The sequence below is a fragment of the Chrysoperla carnea genome, chromosome 2 (assembly GCF_905475395.1).
Source record: "Chrysoperla carnea chromosome 2, inChrCarn1.1, whole genome shotgun sequence".
In the NCBI taxonomy this organism is placed as follows: domain Eukaryota; kingdom Metazoa; phylum Arthropoda; class Insecta; order Neuroptera; family Chrysopidae; genus Chrysoperla; species Chrysoperla carnea.
In genome coordinates this window covers 63,979,220-64,002,421 of record NC_058338.1, presented here as the reverse complement: position 1 = coordinate 64,002,421, position 23,202 = coordinate 63,979,220, and the positions used below count along the sequence as shown (strand labels likewise).

Genomic DNA, 23,202 nt, shown 5'->3' with positions numbered 1-23,202 from the left:
TTTATGGGAGTATGATTTCCGAATATGAAGAAGATATAATTGAATAAAGAAAAAGATTATTGAACAAAAACTTTTATTTCATTAAGAAGGGGTGCAATCTTTAAACTTGCCAGAAGAGCTGTGTGCCCTCGTTAAGGACCTGTGAAACTGCATTTCATGCGTTTGTGGGCAAATAAAGGCACAGATAAAATTAAGGTAAAAATAATTTTTTTAATGTACTTACTGATAATATCGATTACATAAAACACCAATAATTTCTCCGATACGATCTTCGTGTGTGTCCGAATGTAAGGACATAACTAAATCATTACCATGATTTGTTTGAATAATAATTAATTGATCTTGTCCTGGGCTAACACTAATATTAGTAAGATCCGCAATTTTAATTCCTGCTTTCATACTTTTAAATTTTAAATTATCAAGTTTATAAATCGTTTCATCTGTGATTAAAATCGATCGATCCGCACATTTATTGAACTTATTGAATTTTTTAATAAACGATGAAAATAAAATTTGTTTAAAGTGTTCAGTATTTTTCATATTATTAACACTAGCAATATAAATACTGGCGGTAGGATTTTCACTTGATCGCGATAAATAATCTCCTTCCCATTTACGTGCTTGGCCCCATTGCAAGCGTTTATTTTTCAATGCAGATGCCGCTGTGATTTTTAATCGTAATTGTGGTCGTTCTTCAACTGGAATCTTACTTAATATCATTTCAGCTCGCCATTTTTTGTATATATTTTTTAAGTGTGGAATTGCTGGTTTTATGGCAAAGGATGGTGCTGGCCATTTTATACTCTTACCATAATCGGGCAATTTTTTGGCATTCTTAAATTTCGTATGTAATTGATTAATGAAAATACGTAATTTATATTGACGATAGTATTGCATTATTGCTAACGCCGCTTTCATTTTTTTATATTGTTGTCGTGCTAAATAACCCCGCCATTGCTTTTGTAACAAATTTACAATGCCTGGTATTAGATCGTTACGTTTTTTCTCTAAGGCGAATAGTGTACGTGGAGATCGAATGAATACTTTTGTTTTACCAAACTTTACGTCGTTACGAAAACCATGTTCTTGTAGAAGAACGCTTACGCCTTCTTTATCGGAACCACCATGGAAATTTGGCCAAGTGAATTGAGAAATCATTTTGTACCTAAATAAAAGTAAGTTATTGTTTTAAAAAATTTCAAAAATAAAAAAGTTGTTAGGAAAAGAGTTACAAACGTGTTAAAGATTCATGTATTTTAAATAGTTTTAAACTATTTAACTTTTCAAAATAATTTTCAAATTTCAATAAAACTTACCGTTTTAAAAATCGATCGTAACGTTGACGATAAACAAAACCAGCACGTCGTACTCGAACATTCTCCACCAAACCAAGATACGATACTTGATGTCGAACACGTTCGTCATCAAATAATGTTGCCGATTTCACTTCATTAGGTTTAATACAACGCACATAAAATGGTTCTTTACTAGTTAAATTTTTCACTAGAGCATTCATTGAATTTCTAAACAGTGAGCCAGCTGTTTGAGGACGTTTTGTAGTCTGAAAATAGAAAATACAATACAAATTGATTATCTTGTTGAAGCGCAAGTACTTCCAAACTAAGGTAATTTTTTTCGTTCAATTTATCTCAGCGAAGTGGAGCTCGTAATAAAAAAATTGTTTTGCGAGAAATCATAAAAAGATTTGGCTAAATAATACGGTATTGCATATCATTTTGGAGATTATTTTTGAAGACGAAAATCTTATAAATTCTACATACCTGAGTTATATCCAGTGCACCATCAGGCCACATAGATTTTACTGTGGAATTATTCGAATTATACAACAATCGTTTAAAATCTTGGAATAGAGTATCCTTATTTTTCTCAAGAAAACCATTAATACCGTATACAACATCGCCTGCGTAATGCCTATATAAAACAAAAATCATGTTAAAAATTTTTCAAAAATTATATTATCATGTACTAATAAGCAAAAATTAAATTAATATAGCCTTGTACAGTTTAAGTTTGTTACTATGGAAGCTATCACAGCTAAATTGATGTATCGAAGGGGGCAGGACCCCCCAATTTGGTAGTAAACCGCCCATAAATTTACATTCTGTTAAGTATGCGTTTAGGCAAAACAGTCATAAGAGGTTAAATAATATTTTCTCACCTCCGTACAGAAACCACTTTCCATCTCCATCGGGAAGAAAAATAGTGTACACGCCACGGGAGCAAGTAAAGAATGTCTCAGATTTCATGTTTGCCACCCTCGGCTACTTTTTCTCCCTAGGTGTGTAATATACTATTAATCCCGCAAATGGCGTATTTAATTGAGGAAAGTTATGTATATCTATATAGTATCTCTATTTATTCATGTTTGTCCATGAGATAGGACTTATTTATAGGTTGAGTGACTTAAAGAAACATCACAGCGGTGCCAATAAGAAGTAATATGGGATGCTTGCCATTCAGTTTTATAAGACATCTAGACTCTCATTTACTTTAAGTAGCAAATGAGGCTGTCCAGACCTCTAATAAACAGAGACTTCAAGAAACTTCTCAATTCAATAATATTTAAAATTCCACTTTTTGTATTATTAACGAATTTTGGACAACTTACGTAATTCGAAAATCTTCTTTATGTTTTAACTGTTTTTCCATGGGTTTTAATTGACGTGATGTATAATGTGGATGATTTGCTAATTTACGATCCATTGCTTCTAATAACATTTCATCAGTAATTTTTCCAACATTTAAACATGCTTCATCCATTATAGCGAGTACACCTTTATGCTGTTCTTCCACTAAGTCACATATTACTTGATTATTAAAATATTCTATGTGTGTCCATTCGATACCTTCACGTTCGTATTCATCTTGTTCTTGCTTTAATACCAATTCTGGAAACATTAATAGTATCAAAATTTAGAAACATTTAGCCATGTTTAAAATTTTCAAAAATAATAAGGCTTTTAAAATTAAGGAGTTCATCTTGAAATTTTTGAAACATTTAAACAAAGGCAAAATTAACCAGATTTGTATGTCTCTGGATTATTAAACGTAAATTGAACCCAAAAAATACACAAATCTAACCCATTTTCTTTTTTCACAAACTACTCATCCAATCATTAAATGAATCCAATTTTTATACTTTTTGGATCAAAATTACCACGTAAACCAAGTTTTAAATTTCGAGATAGGAATTTTTTTGTGATTTTCTTCATTTTTTCAAAGTCACCCCTTTAAAAAATGGCAAAAATCGGGACTTTTTTACCTCATATTTGGATAAAAATCATTTTTTAGAGTAATTTTCACCCAAAAACATATAAATCCCGTTTGACGATTGGACAAGTAGTTTATGAGATATCGACTAAAATCGTATACGAGGTTTGATGTTCCGGAAACATTTCTTCAGTAAATACGTCAGAAATATGTTTTTAAATCGTGAAATCAAGTTTTTTTTCATGTAACGAAGGCCCAGGATCAATAAGTAAATAAAACAATTTAAAAAGTAAGGGCATGAAAAATATGAAAATATTATTTGCTAGAAAATTGCTTATAAAAACTTAAGCGAATAAAATCACTACAATAAAAAAGACCTAGAAATGCCTAACTTTATGGTTTTAACGTAGATTTTGAATTGTTATAACGCTTATAAATTAATTATGCTTACCAATAAACAATTGTTGTAATTTTTCATTGCAATAATTAATACAAAACTGTTCAAAACTATTATTATCAAATATTTCAAAACCATAAATATCCAATACACCAATCACGCTACTTTTATATTGTTTACTATGTTCTTGTACAGCAATGGCATCATTAATTTTACCAACAATCCAAGTGAATAAACGATCATAGATTGCCTTGCCTAATGCATCACGTCCATATTCAGCTTCTGTTAGTGTATGCGTTTTACGCATTACATCCCCACGTGCAGCAATCACACGTTCCGTTAATGCTTTGGTTAAATCATTTTCTGTTACATTCAATAGTTGTGAGATATGTTGCACAAGATTTTTGTTTTTGATTTGAATTTTTTCTTCATTTAATGTAAATTCAACATTTCCTAGATGTAAAACTGCTGCAACTATCTGCCACACCGCTTCAATCTCATTTGGTTGGAAATCAAGTATTTTAAAGGCACTATTGACTTGTTTATAATCGGTGCGATCACTGATGGCATTTACTTTAAATGCGTTACCTTGTTTTGTATAGAAATATAATTGTGGATCACGTATTAAATTGTATTTCTTTAAATCGGCTTCACTACCTCCACTTAATAACTGAAAATAAAAAGGAGAGATAGTTATTAAAATGAAGAAAATCTAACTTCCAATGGAAGAGCTTGAAATAAAATGAACTGTATTCTTTTGAAAGTACAATGATCTAAATGAAATTTAAGCGATCGGCTAACGTTTTAGGATCGGCTTTCACTAATGGGATTTACGATGACAGTAAATGACATTTGCCCCTTTTAAATTGAAACATTTTATAGTTTTATAGTCAAAAATTTGAATTTAAAACTGCTTGAGTAAAATGTTTCGTAGGCTGGAAGAAACGTACTGGAGATATTCTGTCGTTTTGAACAAATATCTTCATAAGCATAATCTGTGAAAAAATATCTTTCCCAAGGGTCATGGGAAATATATATCCCAATATTTGATTAGAGAGAATTTACCTAATTTACACATAAATCAGCCAATTTGTGTGAAACTATTTTCCCATTTTTTGATCAAAATCTATGAATGAATTTTTTCTGATTGTATAGGAATATTAATTAAATATGTATCTAAATCCGTATATGCAAACAAACTTGTAAAATATTTTAAATAATAATAATAATGAAGTTTAACCTCCATTTTTCAGATATCTATCTATAACAGAGGCCGCCCACGGACCACCACATTTTATATTTTTTAATCTTTATTTATTTTATTTTAAACTACATCCAATACAATTAAATGTTTATGATGTGAGTGGAATCGGTAACTTTGTTCTTATCCAAGCGAAGACAGCGTGATCAATTTTACCGCCCCATTAATTATAATTGCTCACACTACCGCTGCCTGGATTCGAGCCGAATAGCGCTGTAACTCGCACGCCCACTGAGCCGGCTAAAAAATATTTTAAATATAGGTAATTACCTGATAAAAACTATGAAAATTTCGTTCACCAGGTTGTTGTAAAATAACTCTGGATTTTTCTAATAAATAATTATTAATATGTCCACCAATAGGATCACCTTTAAAATCAAAATGTATATCCATATATTTACCAAATCTAGATGAATTATCGTTTCGATTTGTTTTCGCATTTCCAAATGCTTCTAAAATTGCATTGGATTGGATTAAAACATTTTTTACGCTGTAACAATTAAATAAATTTAGTGAATTCCACTATAATTAATTTTATTTAGAGTTATTTACCGTTCAATATCACTTTGTCCTCCTAAATTAGTGACTGCAGCAATATATTTCATAATAATTTTCGATGCCTCTGTTTTACCCGAACCAGATTCTCCACTAATAACGATGCATGAATCATGACTTCGTTGTTTCATAATTTTATGGGCGGCATCAGCTATTGCAAATATGTGAGGAGGATTTTCAAATAATTCTCTATCTAAAATAATTGAAACAAATACATTTTAACAAATAATTCAGTAATTACTTTTTTTAGCCATTGGCCATTGTGGGTTTTGTCTAAAAATCGGTTGACAAACAAAAACACTGATCGTCAACTTTATAATTCTATTTCTCTAATAAATAGGTATGCTAACAAGGGGAAAATTTTAGATTTTTTTTTCCTATATTTACATTTGGGACATATTTCAGAGCATGGAGTTTGCCGGGCAGAAATCTCATTCCAAATTTTTTTAACTACTTTTTTATACAATCTGAAAATTTAGAGTTTTTTAAATCCAAATGATGATTTTTAGATTTTATGGATCATTTTACACAAAAATGGCATGTTTTCAAGACATAGACAGATAAATGATTTGGAAAAATACAAAAATGGTCGGTTACTGAAAGGCTCATAAAAAATAGTATGTACAACTCAGGCTGGTAGCGGCTTTCTTGGGCAATTGACGATTATCCGTACTTGTTGCGCACTATATTAAAATAAAAACAGTGACATTGAACACCAATTATTTAAGAATTTTGGTAAACACAAAAAATTCGTATTTTTACATTGTTTTTCCCACATTTTTCCGCATGAGTGGGAAAATTTAGTTATTATAGAAATAACAAATGATTATGTTTATTATCATCTAAGCCCCTATAACTTTTCATTAAAATGCAAATGCCCAAATGTTATTGCAGGTGTTACTTAATGCGCTAATATTCCAAATAGATATATACTTACTTTTATACTGTGAAATTTGTTCAGGTCCATAAATATTCATGGTTCGATATGGGTTCACAGAAACGCATACTTCCCCAATGTACGTATATATTTTTCCATAATTAAATCTGTAACATATAAAAGAAAACAGAATTAGAAATTATCATTATTTTTAATCAATAAAATAAGACTCCTAAACGATTTGTTTTTTTGTTTTTGCGAACATTTCCAAAAAAAATCCTTAGCTAGTTTTTCTCAAAAAATAATTTTATACGTATGAGTTAGCAATTAATAACATATCAAAAATTCAGATGTTTATCTAGACATTGTCTCAGTGTCCGATCAACTTTAATAAAATAATACTTTTTCTGATAGCACGAGTTGTATACGCTAATTTTCTTTACAATTACAGAATTAGTTCTCTCTTTCTGCTCGATTTTCCATGCAATGGATAATAGCTAATTACCAATTATGAGCGCCAAATATTACTTGTCGTACGTTGTGGGTAATTAGGTATTTGTCGTAAGGAAAACAGAACCGAAACACAAAGTTGAAAATATAAGAAAAAAGGTTTATCTTTTTTGAAATAATATTTTCTTCATCTTTAATATGAATGAGTGATTCGAGTGGTGTGGGAAACCCTAAGCAGATAATATTTTCAGATTAATTAATTAAAAATTTAAGTGAAATTAAATTTAAAGTATTATTTGTTACGCTTGTTGAACAATTTGTTTTATAAAAAACTAACTACCGCGTTACATTATAGGGCAAGATGTAGTGCCTAGAATCAAATGTACCTTAGAATCATTCTTAGTTTCTCGGAATATATTGACATTTACTGGACCGCATTTATATTGAAATGGGGGTATTTTTTCAGAAAAAGGTAGTGTGAAGACTGCTTGTTAATGTGGTTTGTTTTGCGAATAAATTAAAATGAAATTGTTTTTCAAAAAATTCGATTTTTCTGTGTATATTTACATTTTACAAGCTGTGAATTGCATAGTGTTTTATAAATTATACTCAGCGTAACTCACTGGTTATTGGTGAGTAATTTGCTTTACCATATCCCAGTTTTAAGCATAATGTTAAATTTTTATGAGGTAAAGTTTTAAATACACAAAGTGATGTACCTTGCTTCTAACAACATAATGTACCTTTAATCTTATAATTTATACACAGTAATATAAATTAATTAAACTTTAAAAGTGCATTCTTGTTGTTTTATGGGTTTCCAAGTATAGGTAAGCGCAATATAAGTGGGGAAAAAAAAGTCTTATACACACGAATCATTAAAAATATCATCTGAATTTGTTTTAGGACGCTCAGACTAGTGGATGTCTGTAAGAGAAACATGCAGAGTTTTTAAGATTTCAATCTCATACATTCTATGATGCTGTTCTTTAGAGGAAACTGTAATTACTTGTTGTAATTACGCCTTCAGGTACAGTCGGTGGCTCACTTTCATAGATAGGTTGGTTTATATTTATTGAAAATAAAAACAAAGTATTAAGGAATAACAATACTGTAAATGGTTTTAAAAATACATAAATATAAATTTTGATTCTAGATACTGCAAGTTCCCCTGCGAAACATTATTTTATGATTAATTTTAACAATGCTAAAAAAATATTTTAGCTTTAATCAACCATGCAAAATTTAATAATTAATAGTTATATACGTTTTTAAATTTTAAAATAAAGTTTATTTAATAATTAATTAGGCATTAATTTTACCTTAGTCAATTTTGATAAGATCCGTTTCCTTATACATTTTTTTATAGCCTGTATATACGAAATATATCTTAAGGTATATTTAATTTAGTCCCAAATTTGTAACGCTTAGATATATTGATGATAGGAATAAAATTTTAAATTACGTGTTCTAAAAATTAGTACATTTCAGTTTGTTCGTTCTCCTTATCTGTCAGTGATAAGAAACTTAATCGATTAGTAAACTTCAAGTTAAATTTGGTATGAAAAACTGATGCTTTGAGAAATTATACGTTAAAATTGCTACTATAATCTCAGAAAATACAGAAAATTTTGAAAACCGAGAAGTTAAAGAGAGGTAAAGCTCGATGAAAAACACCTTTATTTTGATCGAAGAATCTGAAAATGAAAAAATAAACAGGGTGTTGCATTAAAAAAAATACAACTTTGATACATTCCGCGTTTTCGGCCACCCTGTATATTACGATAATAATTTCTCTATCTATTACTGAAAGAAAATTTTGTTAAAATCAAAGAGAAGATTTTTGTTAAAAACCGTTTAGTCACAATCTTCCGTGTCGCATAATGTGATCAACTCTATATAAGGATCCTGAAAAGAATCCAATATATTTAGGATACACAGTCTCTTTATTATGTACTAAAATTCGTTCAGTATACAGAAGTAAAAACAAGTTATAATTAACAAAACTTTTTAATTGAGGAAATTAATTAGCACACTTTTAATTACACGTGAATCATCTACCTACCTACTTTCAAGAATAAAATTTTTAATGGTAATTTCCTAATTTAAATTACAATTTAAAGCATTATGATTATTGAATCGTGTATTTCCCGTTTTAATGAGTTATTTTGAGGAGAAATACTTAACGATTTAAATTTACAACTCCAAAGAACAAAATACCCCTTCAAGGCTGAGAATAATGTTAAAAAATTAATTTTTTACATTTGGTAAAATTCTAATTATCGTTACACATTCCTTAACAAAATTCTGAAGAGAAATTATAAATTCCTTAATTTTTAATTGTTAAAAAGATATTTCCGAAATGTTATAAAACTTTTTTAATAGTTTTTGTTTCTACAATAAAATATTGTAGAATTTTTTTCTTTGTTAAAAATTTTACAAACTATTGAAAAGAAATAAAAATAATTTAAAGATTTATAATTTGATGATATTAAAGTTTTCTCACGTTTTTTTAAAAATGATTTGATCAATAAAACTTGTAAACATATACAAAAATAAGAGTATGTGAAAATACGACGATTTTCTCATAAGAAGAACAATAGGTACAGAATAAATAATACATTTCTTTGTACAAAAATGTGTTAAATGGATTTCAATGAAAGTGATATATAGGTTACATCGTTTGACTTCTATTATGAAATAATTTAAAACAAAATAGAATTAACGTCGAGGTTACATATAATTTGTAACATATAATTTGTTTACATAGAACAGAATTGGTTATGCCCTAGACCGCAGATATCTAGAGGACCCGAGCTCGAATCCCGACCTCTGTGTAATTTTTTCGTTTCATTCTATTTGTTAAAATGAAAATATGTGCATTTTCCATTAAAGTGTACAGTCTCACTCTCATATGTTAATTGGTATTATGTGTTGAGATAACTAAAGCTATTAAAAGTATCATGTATGAGGGACTTTGATATAAAGTACAAAAAAATTTGAAATAAATGTAAAAATTGAGTTTCATAATAAAAATTTGTTTAGCATTAGTTTAATACTTCTTCTTGCATTAGAAGGTCCGATTTTACTATGTAGGCAGAAAGATAGTGCCTCCGAAGTCCCACAAAATGTAATATATCTTGAAATCCTTCAGGTCTTAAAATAAAGTTATGAAAGTTATTAAGTGGACCTTCTTAAAAACGAGACTGTGCACTACTTTATATCCATAAGGCTAGATAAGCCATATGCTATCTTCATTGAGTAGGCATACTAACTGTATAGGAGGTCCGATTGATTCAAGAACGGAGGAAGACGAAATATATTGCGATTACTGGACGTTTCCGCATTAAAAATTTCAGATTTGAAAACTTTATAAAATATACGATAAAAATGGTGGAAACGCTGAGAAACCTAATTGATTTTTTATGCTTAAAAAGCTCAAGTAGATATAAAACGTTTTAAAAGCTTTTTATGGACTAAAACGTTAAAAATACATATTTTAGGATTTTCTTACGAAATTAATCAAAATTTTTTAGCTTAATGAAGAGGCATTAATTGATTTGTATGGAAGTTAATGTACTAAAAATGTGAGAAAATAAATAAGCATTCTTATTTTCTTTCCGAAATTTGCGTAATAAAACATGAGAAAGTATTGACAATAAGTGCATTTTTTCAAGTTTTAAAACTTTCTTTCAAAAGATTCATGATTATGAGAAAATATTTAAATAAATGTTAATTATAAATTCAAATGAATGGCATTAATATACAAGACGCGAGTACCGCAATATACCTATATTAACAATATAAACATCAACACTTTATGCTGGGTTAAGTGAAATATCATCGATTTATTATACAATATCACTAAATTTGTACATATTAGCCTATTTTCTAAGAGCTGACCGGTGGACACTGACCCTGATCAAGACTCTAACACATTATTTCAAGTCAAACATTATGACTAGATTTTAGGTTTATGGAAACCCTATACTATACAAAATTCGTGGGGATCATTTTTTGTTCGATCCAATATTACATTCCAAGGGACATTTTTTTGACCAAGTCTATCTTTAAACTAAAAGGACTTTACATGCAATTTTGAAGTACTACAAGAGTTCAAGGGCCCTGTGAATCGCGGGGCCCTAGATCTTTGCTCAAAGTATCCAACGGGACAGAGGAGTAAAGTAGTGTTCATCATTTTCTTTCCAACAATTACTTAGTTTGCATTCAGGTGAGCATTGTCTTGCAATTTTGTATCAAAGTTTTGTATTACTCCCTAAACTTTTTTACGATTCTCCGTGTAGCATACAAATCAAAAAATTGATTTCCATTTTTTCGGTATTGGCTAAATAATGTATTAATTAATTGTTTAGATTTAAGTATTGGAAATATAAATGAAACATAACTGAATAAAAAAAACTTTAAAAAACTCAAATACTTCAATGATGACGCAGAGTTATAAAATCAATCAATAAAAACTATTTTGATTTGTAAAAAAAAAAATTAATGTCTTTCACGATCAATAATAAAATTATTCAGGTCAACATTTCTATCAAAATATAATTTATATTCGCCGTGTAATGTAGTAAGTACATTGTGTATTGAATAATATGACATATTACCAATTACAATGTTCGACTTACATTATAGTTTTATCACAAAATGTGTAGAACACTCTAGAAACAATTCAAAAAATGTAGAACAAAGTGAAATTACTTTTGTTAAAAATGTGGTTGAATGCCACATAATTTCTATATATGGATACGTTTACGCACAAAATTACCAAATACGATGATGATGAGAGTATCATGTCTGAGAACAGGCGTTGTCTACCACGACTTTCCTTTCACTCTTGTCATATGCCAAGCGTACGAGCTCATGACAGTTTTTACAAGTGTAACTATTAATTGTTTAAAGAAAATTAATTCTTATGCGGCCTCTTTTTCTTCTTTCCTTCAAGCTTTCCTTTCAGTTAACACTATACTTTCAAAACTTTCTTCGCGTATTATGTGACCTAAGAAATCAAGCTGTCTTTTTTTAATATTATTAGCTAGTTTTCGCGATATATGCGCAATTTGTAAAACTTTCACATTGGTTATTTTACTTATCCAAGAAATTTTTTAAATTTTACGCCGTGAGTATATTTTTTGTCAAATCTAAACATAATAAGCTTGAAGATGCGGGGTAAATCATGGCATTTGATAATTAAAATAAGGATAGGATAGAAAAAAACTTGCTAGAGTAATAATATATAAGATATATAAGATTTAAAAAACACAAAAGTGTATAAAACTGCTGTATTTCTGCGAAAGATTATCGAATTTGGAACTTGCCCCGAGATTCCAAAATCCTTAACTTTCTTGTGAAAGGAAGTTTTTCATTCATTTTATTACAATAACAATTTATTACAACTTTTTTTTGTCGTTGTTGAAAAAATGAGAATGGATACTTTAAAGGCTTTATGATACGATACATTATGGCTAATATCATTGCTCTCAGAAAATTCGCTTAAATAACAAAACTTCACTCCATTACTACCTAAATTCCATAAGAAAAAACATATCCAAAGTCCAGCTGTCTTAAAATCAATTTTTCGTGACGTTCCTTTCTGGCTCCTATACCATCAGGTAACACGCTGTATTTATTTTGCTATTTTGCTATATTTCATGTGTTTATATAGCATAAAAATGACATAAACCACTATTTTAATCCCATCAATACTCAATTTATTCACATTTATTTATTTTATTTTTAATTTTTATATTCCTGTTTTATATAATTTCAAAATTTATTATGTATAAAAAGTTGTGTTGGGGCTATTCCTTTTCATAAATTCATAATTTTTCAAAACCTTCTTGTTAAAAAATCGAAAAAAAAAATTTGAAAATTGACGTAGCTTCTTCGTTTGTCAGGTGACTTTCAAAATAGGTTCTTCCCTTGTATTTCGACCTAGCCAAAATTGAGTTGTGCTGTTTGACCATGAAAAATGTATAAAAAAAACTTCATATTGTCGCGTTTTTTTCTATTCCGAAATAAAAAGGTGGAAATTTTGATACAAAAAAGGTCAGGTTCTTTTAAAAATTGAATGAGTAATTTTTGATATAATGCTTGAAATCATGTACGAAATGCTTGAATTTGATTCTGGAAATATTTAGTAAAATACTGATCTAGTCTTCAAATGTGCTGGATTTTTATGTCAACCGTAAGTAACCCATTCACAAGAAAATTTGCCAGCATGTAAACTAACTTTTGATTGCGAAAAATATTACTTTTATATTATAACATCGGTATACAGAATTAAAAAATTAAAAACAATTATTACCTATGATTCAATACAGTTTTTAAAAGAAATAATTTTAACAATAATAGGTAATCAAATATTTCAAATATTATCGTAAAATAATTTGAATCAATCATAAATCTATTAATAATAATTCACTGTTTTAAATTTCGTATTTGCATATTATCGTTTTTAAAAACAAAATACAATTCATTAACGATTAAATAATAATAAACTCCATAATAAAATTTGCTGAACTATAAAATTAATATTATTAAATGATTATAAAAAAAATCTAATATATTTTATAAATTAATGCATTCTTTCTAATATTTTTTTATAAGCAAAATAAAATCTAGTTATGCCCTTTTTTAAATTAATTTATAACTATCTAAATAATTTCCGATAAAAAGAAATTTAAATTATAATTAATTAATTTTTTTAAATGATTGCACATTAAATGATTATTATTTCTGTTTATCAATTAATTTCCCGATTATTTTTTTCAAAGACAACTACTTTTTAAGTATATATACATAAATGAATCATAGATCGACAGCTACTTAAAAGAAAATTCGTGTTGATTTCATTATTTCAAAAGTAATATTTAATTAATGATAACGGTGTATTATATTGAAATGTTGGAGCATGAAACATAAAACCAATTTTACGATGTTGATTTTTAAACGATACCAAATCATTTTTTCATATTGCTTTTGTTTTTCTTAAAAAGCCAGAAAATCTAGTCTGATTCTCGTAGGCTGGTAACAAAGACTCCATGGCACCTCATGATAAGCTCCAATCAAAGTGGTTTATACACTGTGAAAGATATCCGAATACGATGATTGAAGTCGAGTAAAAATTCCTATTAGCCTTCGTTTATCTCTATATATTATAAATGCGAAAGTAAGCATGTTTGTTTGTTTGTTTGTTTGTTACGATTTCACGCTAAAACTAGCGAATGGTTTTTAATAAAACTGTACAGCAATATAGCTAATACTTTAGAATAACACATGAGATATAATTTATAAAGATATACTAATAAAAAATAAAAAAACATTTAAAAATTAATTTAATTTGACATTTGACATTACCATAATTTACAGATTTCTGTAAAAATAGTCAATATGAAATATATCACGGCCATCTTTACACATATTTTACCTGTGTAAAACAATATTTACCATTATTTCGAGTGTTATAGAAAGGGGATAATCGAGAGCAATTTTTATCAATCTTTACTTTTAAACCCAGCGAAGCGGGTGGGTATCACTCTAGTAGTGTATAATTGTTTTACTTTAAAAATGTTAAATATTTTAAAATTGAAAATATTTCTTTTTTATTGTCATTTTTGGATATGATTCTCTATTCCGATTTATTGATAATATCTATAAAATTAATCCCAAAGGTATCTTAATATTATCCTTTTTATTACAAATATTTTTATGAGTAACAACAATTAATTGCAACACAAATCAAAATGATGATTCATCCATCTGATGAATCAATTAAATTAGCTGATTTAACCTTCATATAAACATGTATATGTATGTATCAGATTTTATAAACCCGACCCTGACTTATTCCTATTTAAAAATTCAATGACTTAAATCACGACTCAATTTAATAAAATAAGTATACTTGACAATATTAGGGGCTTATCTTCAAGTAAGCTTTTTCATCATTAAAATGAACTCTGAAAAAGCCCAATAGAACTATACATAACAGATTTACAAGCCAGAAAATATTAAATGTATTTAACGAGAATTAAGGATCATCACTTGCTAGTAATAGAAAAATATTAAATTAGAGTAGATAATGATTATATAAAACAAAAATTGGGATAACTTACCGATCAATTAAGAGAGTAATTAATTAATTAAAAATACACTAAATAACATAACCTGTTATGAGGATGGCTATGTCATTTAGTGTATTTTTAACTAATAACTACTCGATTATTTGACCGGTAAGGTACCCAAATTTTCGGATCATTATAAGCTACTTTTTTTTAAATTTTATATGAGCTCGGTATAATCACTTTTATTTCACCATATTTTATGGGCATATGATAACTTGTATATACGCAAGTCATGTGAGCATTTTCAATTTAAAAAAATTTTCCTTTGTTATTCGTATTAGATGAGCGATCATTAATAATAACCAATTAATTCTTTTATGACTACAATTCATGACTATTTTTTATCTTAACAAATTTATGCAATCAATTAATAAAACAAATACATATCTCGACTTGCGCGCTAATTAGAAAAGAGCAAATAACTTAATTTAATGCATCAAAATTGTTATATTTTGAAAGCAAAAAAATAATATCAGGGTAAAAAGTTTTTTATATAATATCGAATAACTGTCAAAAAAGCATTTTTTCCAAAAATTTAATTGGATCGTCTCTAAGACCTTGCTCATTTGCCTCACTTTTTAAGCCCTAAGCACGCAATAAAATTTCAACTTAATATCTCTTTTCGTTTTTGAGTTATCGTGTTAACAGCTGTACAGACAGACAACCGCAAATGGACTCTTTAGGTGATACATATACCAAAATTTTGTTCGTAGCATCAATATTTTTAAGCGTTGGGACTTAAGCTAGTATACCTTGATATATATATTACAAATATACAGGGTATAAAAAATTCAAACACTCGAAATAGAAAAACTAAATGACTTTTGTATATTATTTATCCGTCATCGCAAATTTTTCTGACGTTATATTTTCCTGCTCTTAGCAATCTAGAGCTTAAGAAATATTTTTTGCAATAAATTTCCAGTTTGTAAAATAAATGACCAGCTGATTATTCAGATAAACAAAGAAGATTTATGAATTACGTTTATTTAAAAAAAAAATACAGGTATTTTGGTAGTTAATTTAGTGTAAAAATAATTCACACGTATAAGAAAATTAATTCGTGTTTTAATGAAGTTTAAATAAAAGAATAAAATTTAAATTAGAACTCTTAGATAATAATTAAACATTTAATAAAATCTAAATATTTAAATTATGCCTACCTGTTGTTAAGATTGTTATACATAATATTATATAATGTGATGTTACAATAATGATAATTAAATATGAACTTTAAATTATTTACAGCACCTTAATTTTAGGATACCTTACCAAAATTAGACAATAGACAATGTGATGGGTGGATTTAATTAATTAAAAATCACAAAATGAAAATCTTTTTAAGTTTCTTTAGAAGAATCACATAAGCTTAAGAAAACCTATATTTCCAAGCAGAAAAGTGATTATTGCCTACAAATTGGCTTAACTGGAAAAAGAAGAAAATCTGGTTCTTTTTTCGATTTAATGACAAGTGTATGAGATGCCTATCTACTGAAATCGCAAAAAAAAGTGCATACCGACACTCAGAAGCCCGAGTTCAGATGACAAAATTGGTTTATCGAATAGTATTGAAATAGAAACCATAGTTTTGAAAAAAGAATCATCTAGCGAAAAGTCCAGTTCTTTATCTACACTAATATTATAAAGAGGATACTTTTGATATTTTAATTTTTTGTTTGTGTATTTGTAATGGATAAACCCAAAAACTGCTGGACCAATTTTAAAAATTATTTCACATATAGAAAGCTACATTATTAGCGTGTTACATGGGCTCTATAGTATTTTGAAATAATTAGGGTTTCGTCCCGAAAAAATAAAACCCATGAAATTGTGAACAAAGGGGGGGGGGTAAATGAGGACCAGGGAAGTGAAGGCTATAACGGGGTAGTCTTAATTTTTAAAGTTGTAATTGCCCAGCAAAACGGATTGTTAATTGCTAGTAAGGTAATCACTTAAATTAAACATTTAAAGAAATTCTATACAAAAATCATGTCTGATCGATTCGTTTGTGGTATTGTAGCTTCTAAGCGGATTAATCGATTTTGATCCTTTGTTTGTTTGAAAGATAATTTGATCATGAATTTTCTTTGCTATATTTCAAAAAAATCTTAAAATCCCAGCTATTTGAAGATCATCACCTCTTTTCTAGTTGTTATTGGATTCGGACTCCTAAACAAAATATAAAAATCGGTGTATGTGCATAGGAGCTACGATGCCACAGACAGACACGTTAAACTTATCACACCTCTCTATCTCTTACCAGAAACAATTCTATTTACCAGAAAAAAACTATTTTTTATCCTGTATCTCTTTTTTGAGTTGAGTATTTCAGAAGGGCAGACTGTATTCGACCATTCCAGTTTTTCTGTTAAAATCGCCCTATATAATATAAATAATGGACAGAACACACCATCAAATATTTATAGCTTTATATATTAAATCTTTATTTTTATTGTATTTCAATTCAATATAAAAATATAGTTATTTCAATGATATTTATTTTCAATAACAAACATACTATTATTTATTATTACAGACAGTCGGGTCGTCAATCGACAAATGGTTCCATTTAGGTCGGCCAGTCATGTATTTCAAACACTCCCGCCCTTTTTATTGTATGTGATTTTATTTCGAATAGTTCATTGAACTTGACAGTCAAATTTCATATTTGTATTAAATTCATTCATTCAACTGTTGATGAGATCTCTAGAAAAATTCTATAAATAAATACCAAAATATTCTATATATGAATAGCCGTTTAGAAAGACATATATGGCCACTTGTGATATGGAGACGCAAGTGTCCTAGCAGAGAGGGGATATTATATCTTAAAAACATTTGGTGTATATTATCTGCGAAAATATGCAAAAAAAAATTTGAGATAGGAAATCACCGTACTATGTAGAAGTAACCCTAGAAAACATACTTTTAGTATACAAAAAGCTCAATTCGTCAACCTCCTTAGTTGTGCGACAGTTGCGTTCGCCGTTTTTGATCCACCGGCGCAACTGAATATTTAAGTACTTTTAGTGGTCTCAAGTTGATCAAAGGTACAGTAACAGTCGCATCAGTGCACTAACATGTGTAAGATTTTTAAGCGATTGTCGTCCAATGATGATTATTCGAAGGTTATGTAAGCCGTATGGCAGTCGCGCCAGTTTAAGAAAGGCCCTCTTTTTAGATAAATAGCTTTCCTTTTTTGTCTGGATTTTAACAGTACATCATTAATTACTCATATTTATAAAGTTCATTGAAAATTCTATTAAGTGGTTGTATTTTGTCTTTTAAAGTTAGTAATAATTAACGGAACCTTTAACGTATATGCATATTTACATGTCTTGCTAACATTTTAATTTACCTAAAAGAAATGATAGGTAATGATAGTAATTAAATACTTATAGTTATAATATAATCTAAGAATGAACTTTTATTATATTATGAGCAAACGTAATACTTATACCGCACCGCACAGCACCCGCAATTAAAAAAAAATTCAAGAAGGAAATATTTCATATTAATTACTTATTAAACAAGTGAAAACAAACAATTGACTGAGTTAATTGTTGAAATACCATGTATAGACAGTGTTGATGACCCAATCGTTTGTTTTTTACGTCACGTAAATAACAAAGATATCCACTTTTAAATAGCCACACTCACATAACTGATATTCCTATATTAATACATACTATAAAATTTGCACCTAATTAACGCCCTCGTGGGTAAACAGTGATGTTTACAAAAAAATGTTTCAAACAAAAGTTGTTAATTTTTTTATAAGTTGTTTATTTATTTTTTTTTTTTAACATTTACATTTAAACTTTTATTCTATCTCTAACGGTTTAGAAGTTGAGTTCTACGGACCCAAGACCCAATTGACCATTTACGCACTCGACCTCACTTTTTTCTCCTTGAGTACGCTATAAAAATTTCAGCTTGATATCTCTTTTCGTTTTTGAGTTATCGTGTTGGCAGACAGACGGGCAGACGGACAGACAACCGAAAATGGACTAATTAGACGATTCTATGAACACCCATACCAAAATTTTTTTCGTAGCATCAATATTTTTAAGCGTTACAAACTTGGGACTAAACTTAATATACTATGTATATTTCATATACACATGGTATAAAAAAAGAAAGAGAGGTTCATGAGCACCCGGTAGGAACTACATTCCATTCTTACCGTAGTACATTATAAATGGAGCGCTTCCTTTTTTTATTTACAAGATATTTTTAAAAAAAATTAAAGTATTAATTTTAGAATTCAAATACTTGTTTGATTATTTGAAGAATTTATTTTTATAGCTACTTTTAGTTTTTACTGCATGAATTAATTGTAGTATTAGTTTAAAAAAGACATACTTCTGATTTAATAGTCAAACCAATATGTGCGTACATTACGATAACTTTTAAACCTTAATTTTTTAAATTATAAAACATAAAATTTTGACAAAAATACAAATTGACAGTTATAACAAGATTTTTGCATTTTCTCAAATCTCAAAGAACTGAACAAAATTGTTCAACAATGCATTGCAATATTAATTTAAAGTGTCCAGCGAAGCTCACATAAATTGCCATTACGCTGGTTCAAATAGAAAAACAAATTTATGTTATCTTCAACACAGGCTGTTTCACTCGGAAAATAGCTATTTTCAAGGTATCAATCAACGGACATCTCGTTTTATTGAAAGGTGGCCACAATGGTTTTTCCATTTATTATTTGATGATTTTCCGATAGATTAACAAGGACTAATATATACAGTAGAACCTCGTCGATAAGTTAAAAACTAAGGAAAATTTAAAATAATTGGAGCTATCTAGTTTTCAATTTACTAAGGTTTTATGTTAAGAAGTTTGTAATGGTTCATATTGTTACTTAGTGAGGTTTATTTAGGTTCTTTGTTTATTGATTATACATATTGTATTATGAACACGGAAAGAAACTTTTTGGGAATATGACTATGTCAGAATCGGCGTCAACGAAATATTGATACTGTATTGCGGGAATAGTAATATTAGCAATAGTTATGACGATCGAGTCCATGCAGTATGGGCGTCAGGCCCATACTGGTTGGTGATACCTACAATACTTCTGGTGAGTGCCCTATTCAATACGGTAATATTACTTATGCTAACATAGATACTATAGTATATGTATACCATACCAGCATTGTAGCAACCGCCATGCATTTCTTGCCGTGTATATATGTATTATTATTTATTAAGCACACAAGGGCTAGGTTAAATTATGAATAAAAATATTATAGCACCTATAATAATTCGTAATAGCACCTATAATTAATTGCCCATATAATTCGTTTAAGTTATAGAGGCTTTGTATTTTAATTAAAAGAAGTTTTAGGCTCTTTGGGGGTGGGAACAAAAAAATTTATTAATTTATAGAGGTTTTTACGTTATTGAAGTTTTACTACACATTAATTTGAATCATAGAAGCGCAAGTAAAAATTTTTTGGGTCTCGTGAAAGAGATTGTCCCGCCACCAAGAAGTTTATGTCGTTATAAAGAACACATGCACTAAGTGTCAACCATGATGTAATAAATAAGTATTTATTTAATAATATACCAAGAATGCCAATGAGAAAATAAGTAGCCCTTAATAAAAGCCACACAGCCGTTAAAAAACAGTTAAAATCGAGGAAAGTTTTTGAACGTCTACAATTTTCTGGAGATATAAAATTGTATCAATTAAAATGAAAATAAAACTGCTAAAATATACTTTTATATATATTAATATGAAATAAAAATAATTATGCGATTTAAGTAGCAATCAATGGTTTAGTATTATACAAGAAATAAAATATTTTTTGCAAATTTTTTCAATTATACATTTAAATTTTCATATAAAATATTCTGGGCATTCAATAGCCCACTTATGAATGGAATTGCCAAAAATTTGCAAGTACGCTACAAAAACTAAAAAAGTATGAGATTATTAAATTAATTGTGCATGAACGAACAAATTTTTTGACTATTTTCATATAAATATTTTCTTAGCCTAATACCTTCCAAGAAAATTATTTTAAATCTGATATAATTAATGATTGATTAATTATGATCACTGGTAAATTACAAAATTTTAAATCCATGTTAGTTGAATACTAAAGAAATGATTATTGCATAAAAAGGTTGATATGACATAAACACACATTTCCTGCTAAATTATTGATAAAAATAAAATGATAAAAATATTTTTTTTTTAAACTTGTACAAATTTTCAATTAAAACTATGTACATACAATGAAAAAATGTAATTATTGTTTATTTTAAATACAAGGTTACATACATTTTTTTATTTTAAAAACTTGATAAAATCTTAATTTGAGTTTCTAGGGGAATAAACTTTAAAGGTTGCAAAAGAAAATAATCATGAACTAAATAATAATTAGTCAAGTAATTTTCAGATTACAATAAAATGTAGATTGCATTGTTGAGAAAAAAAGCGCGGAGCATGATATTTGACTAAATATATTTCACTTTTTAGTAACTAATGACCCAATTTCCATTGCAATTTTTTAATGTCAGGCAACAAACATTTGTATTCCGAATATCGGTTAACTGTCTTCATACTAGAATAGCTGCTGGCGCAAATAAAAACATACCCAATCACGTACTTAAAAATACGGTTTTTTTAATAGCGGACATAGTGTTGTCGGATCATAAATTTTTGATTTGTTGCAAATAATTGCAAAAAATATACGAGCTTTATAATTTTAGCATCGTTTTTTCGTCGAACTTACACAATTGAGAGAGTTGCTTATGTTTTTCCAGTGTGGATTATGTACAATTTATAGGGTGGTACCTACTCAAATGGGTATTTCTTAAACGAAGAGTTTTAGAAAAATGAAAATGACTCTTTTAAAGTTCTTCTACTTGAAGGGTGCATTTTATCCCATCTAAGTAGCCTATTGCTATGCTTTTTTTTATATTGAAAACAGCGATTCTACCTATACTCTTTTCTAAATAAAAATAGAGTCAAATTAAACTGTGGTTATTGCATTCTTTTCCAACAGAGTTTACTCTATTTACTCCATTTTATAAAGAATAACTTTCTAATTTAAAAGCTTTCTCAATCTCTTTTCTTTTAAGAACAGATCTTTATTTTAAAGCGACTTTGAAAGTCAAATTTATGGTATCTTTAAGATTTCCCGTTCCGAATAGAAAAACTTTTATTAAAGCTTTAGTTTCCGGAGAGAGTGTTGTCGTTAAATAATGGCAAGCAAATAAGTTGGCACGGAAAGATAATATACAAATGCCATATAGTTAGTATACTTAGAACTGCTCTCTAAAAACGAAATAATGAAAAGTATAAAAAATCACTATTTTGTAGTGTCTATTCACTATTTGCTAGTGAGAATATACCACTATTTGAAATAGTGGTATACTTCTCACTAGAAAGTAGTGAATAGTCACTATTTCAATCTTAAGAGAGTGTATTACGTCCGCTAAATAATGCCAACACCCTCCAAGAAAATCTTACCGACTATAAGGTTAAAGTTGGGTCATTTATAATGCATTACAATGTAGGTATATATGTCACAATTCAAAATATTTTAGTTAAGTCCCACTGAAATGATTCGAGAAACCACATTCGTTTAGGATCTACAATTATCTATAAGGACTAGGTATAAGGGCGACATATAACTAAATAACTAAAAGGATATTTTATACAAAATAATTTTCCATCTACATATTTGAGTATATAATAAATCTTCTTAATAATCTCCCAAAATTTATTAATGGCACAAAAATAGCTTATGAATTGATATTTTAATATTATTTACATATTTAGTCATTGAAAACAATCAACATCTCATAATAATTAGCATAATGATGAAGTCATACATAACACAGTACACAACACATTAACTTAGTAAGGACAATAAAAATTCTTACAAGAGTAATAAAAAAAAATTAATAGTGATTTCATAAACAAAATTAGTTAAAGTGATTTATAACAGTTTTTATCAGCATTTCCCCATGTCTCTTAGTACATATTAGTAAATCACAAAATGTAATAATAACACGTTCTATATTCGCTTATCAAAACGGAAATTATATGGGCCAAAAATAAATTATTCTAAGAGGCGTCAAAAGAACTTAAGGTTTCTACACCCTTTTGGATATTTTAGACGGATATGTCTTCATTTAATAGTACAAAATATTTATCAATTTAAAAAAAAAAAAAATTGGTTTAAATCCATGGCTATAGTCAATCGATGAATTGTTCTTTTTTAATATTTAAGATAATTTTAGATATAGTTTT

The 23,202-nt window shown here is 28.3% G+C and overlaps 1 protein-coding gene across 1 annotated transcript in view; it reads right to left on the bottom strand.

Moving 5' to 3' along the window:
- Positions 1 to 23,202, bottom strand: part of LOC123294234 (unconventional myosin ID) — a 38,878-nt gene that overhangs the window by 493 nt on the left and 15,183 nt on the right. Inside the window, exons 2-9 of the mRNA XM_044875349.1 lie at positions 6,382 to 6,488; positions 5,442 to 5,637; positions 5,160 to 5,379; positions 3,683 to 4,298; positions 2,630 to 2,909; positions 1,782 to 1,932; positions 1,317 to 1,561; positions 224 to 1,165 (exon numbers count right to left, since the gene is read on the bottom strand). Coding sequence (XP_044731284.1) covers positions 224 to 1,165; positions 1,317 to 1,561; positions 1,782 to 1,932; positions 2,630 to 2,909; positions 3,683 to 4,298; positions 5,160 to 5,379; positions 5,442 to 5,637; positions 6,382 to 6,488 — 2,757 coding nt within the window. The remainder of the gene's footprint in view (positions 1 to 223; positions 1,166 to 1,316; positions 1,562 to 1,781; positions 1,933 to 2,629; positions 2,910 to 3,682; positions 4,299 to 5,159; positions 5,380 to 5,441; positions 5,638 to 6,381; positions 6,489 to 23,202) is intronic.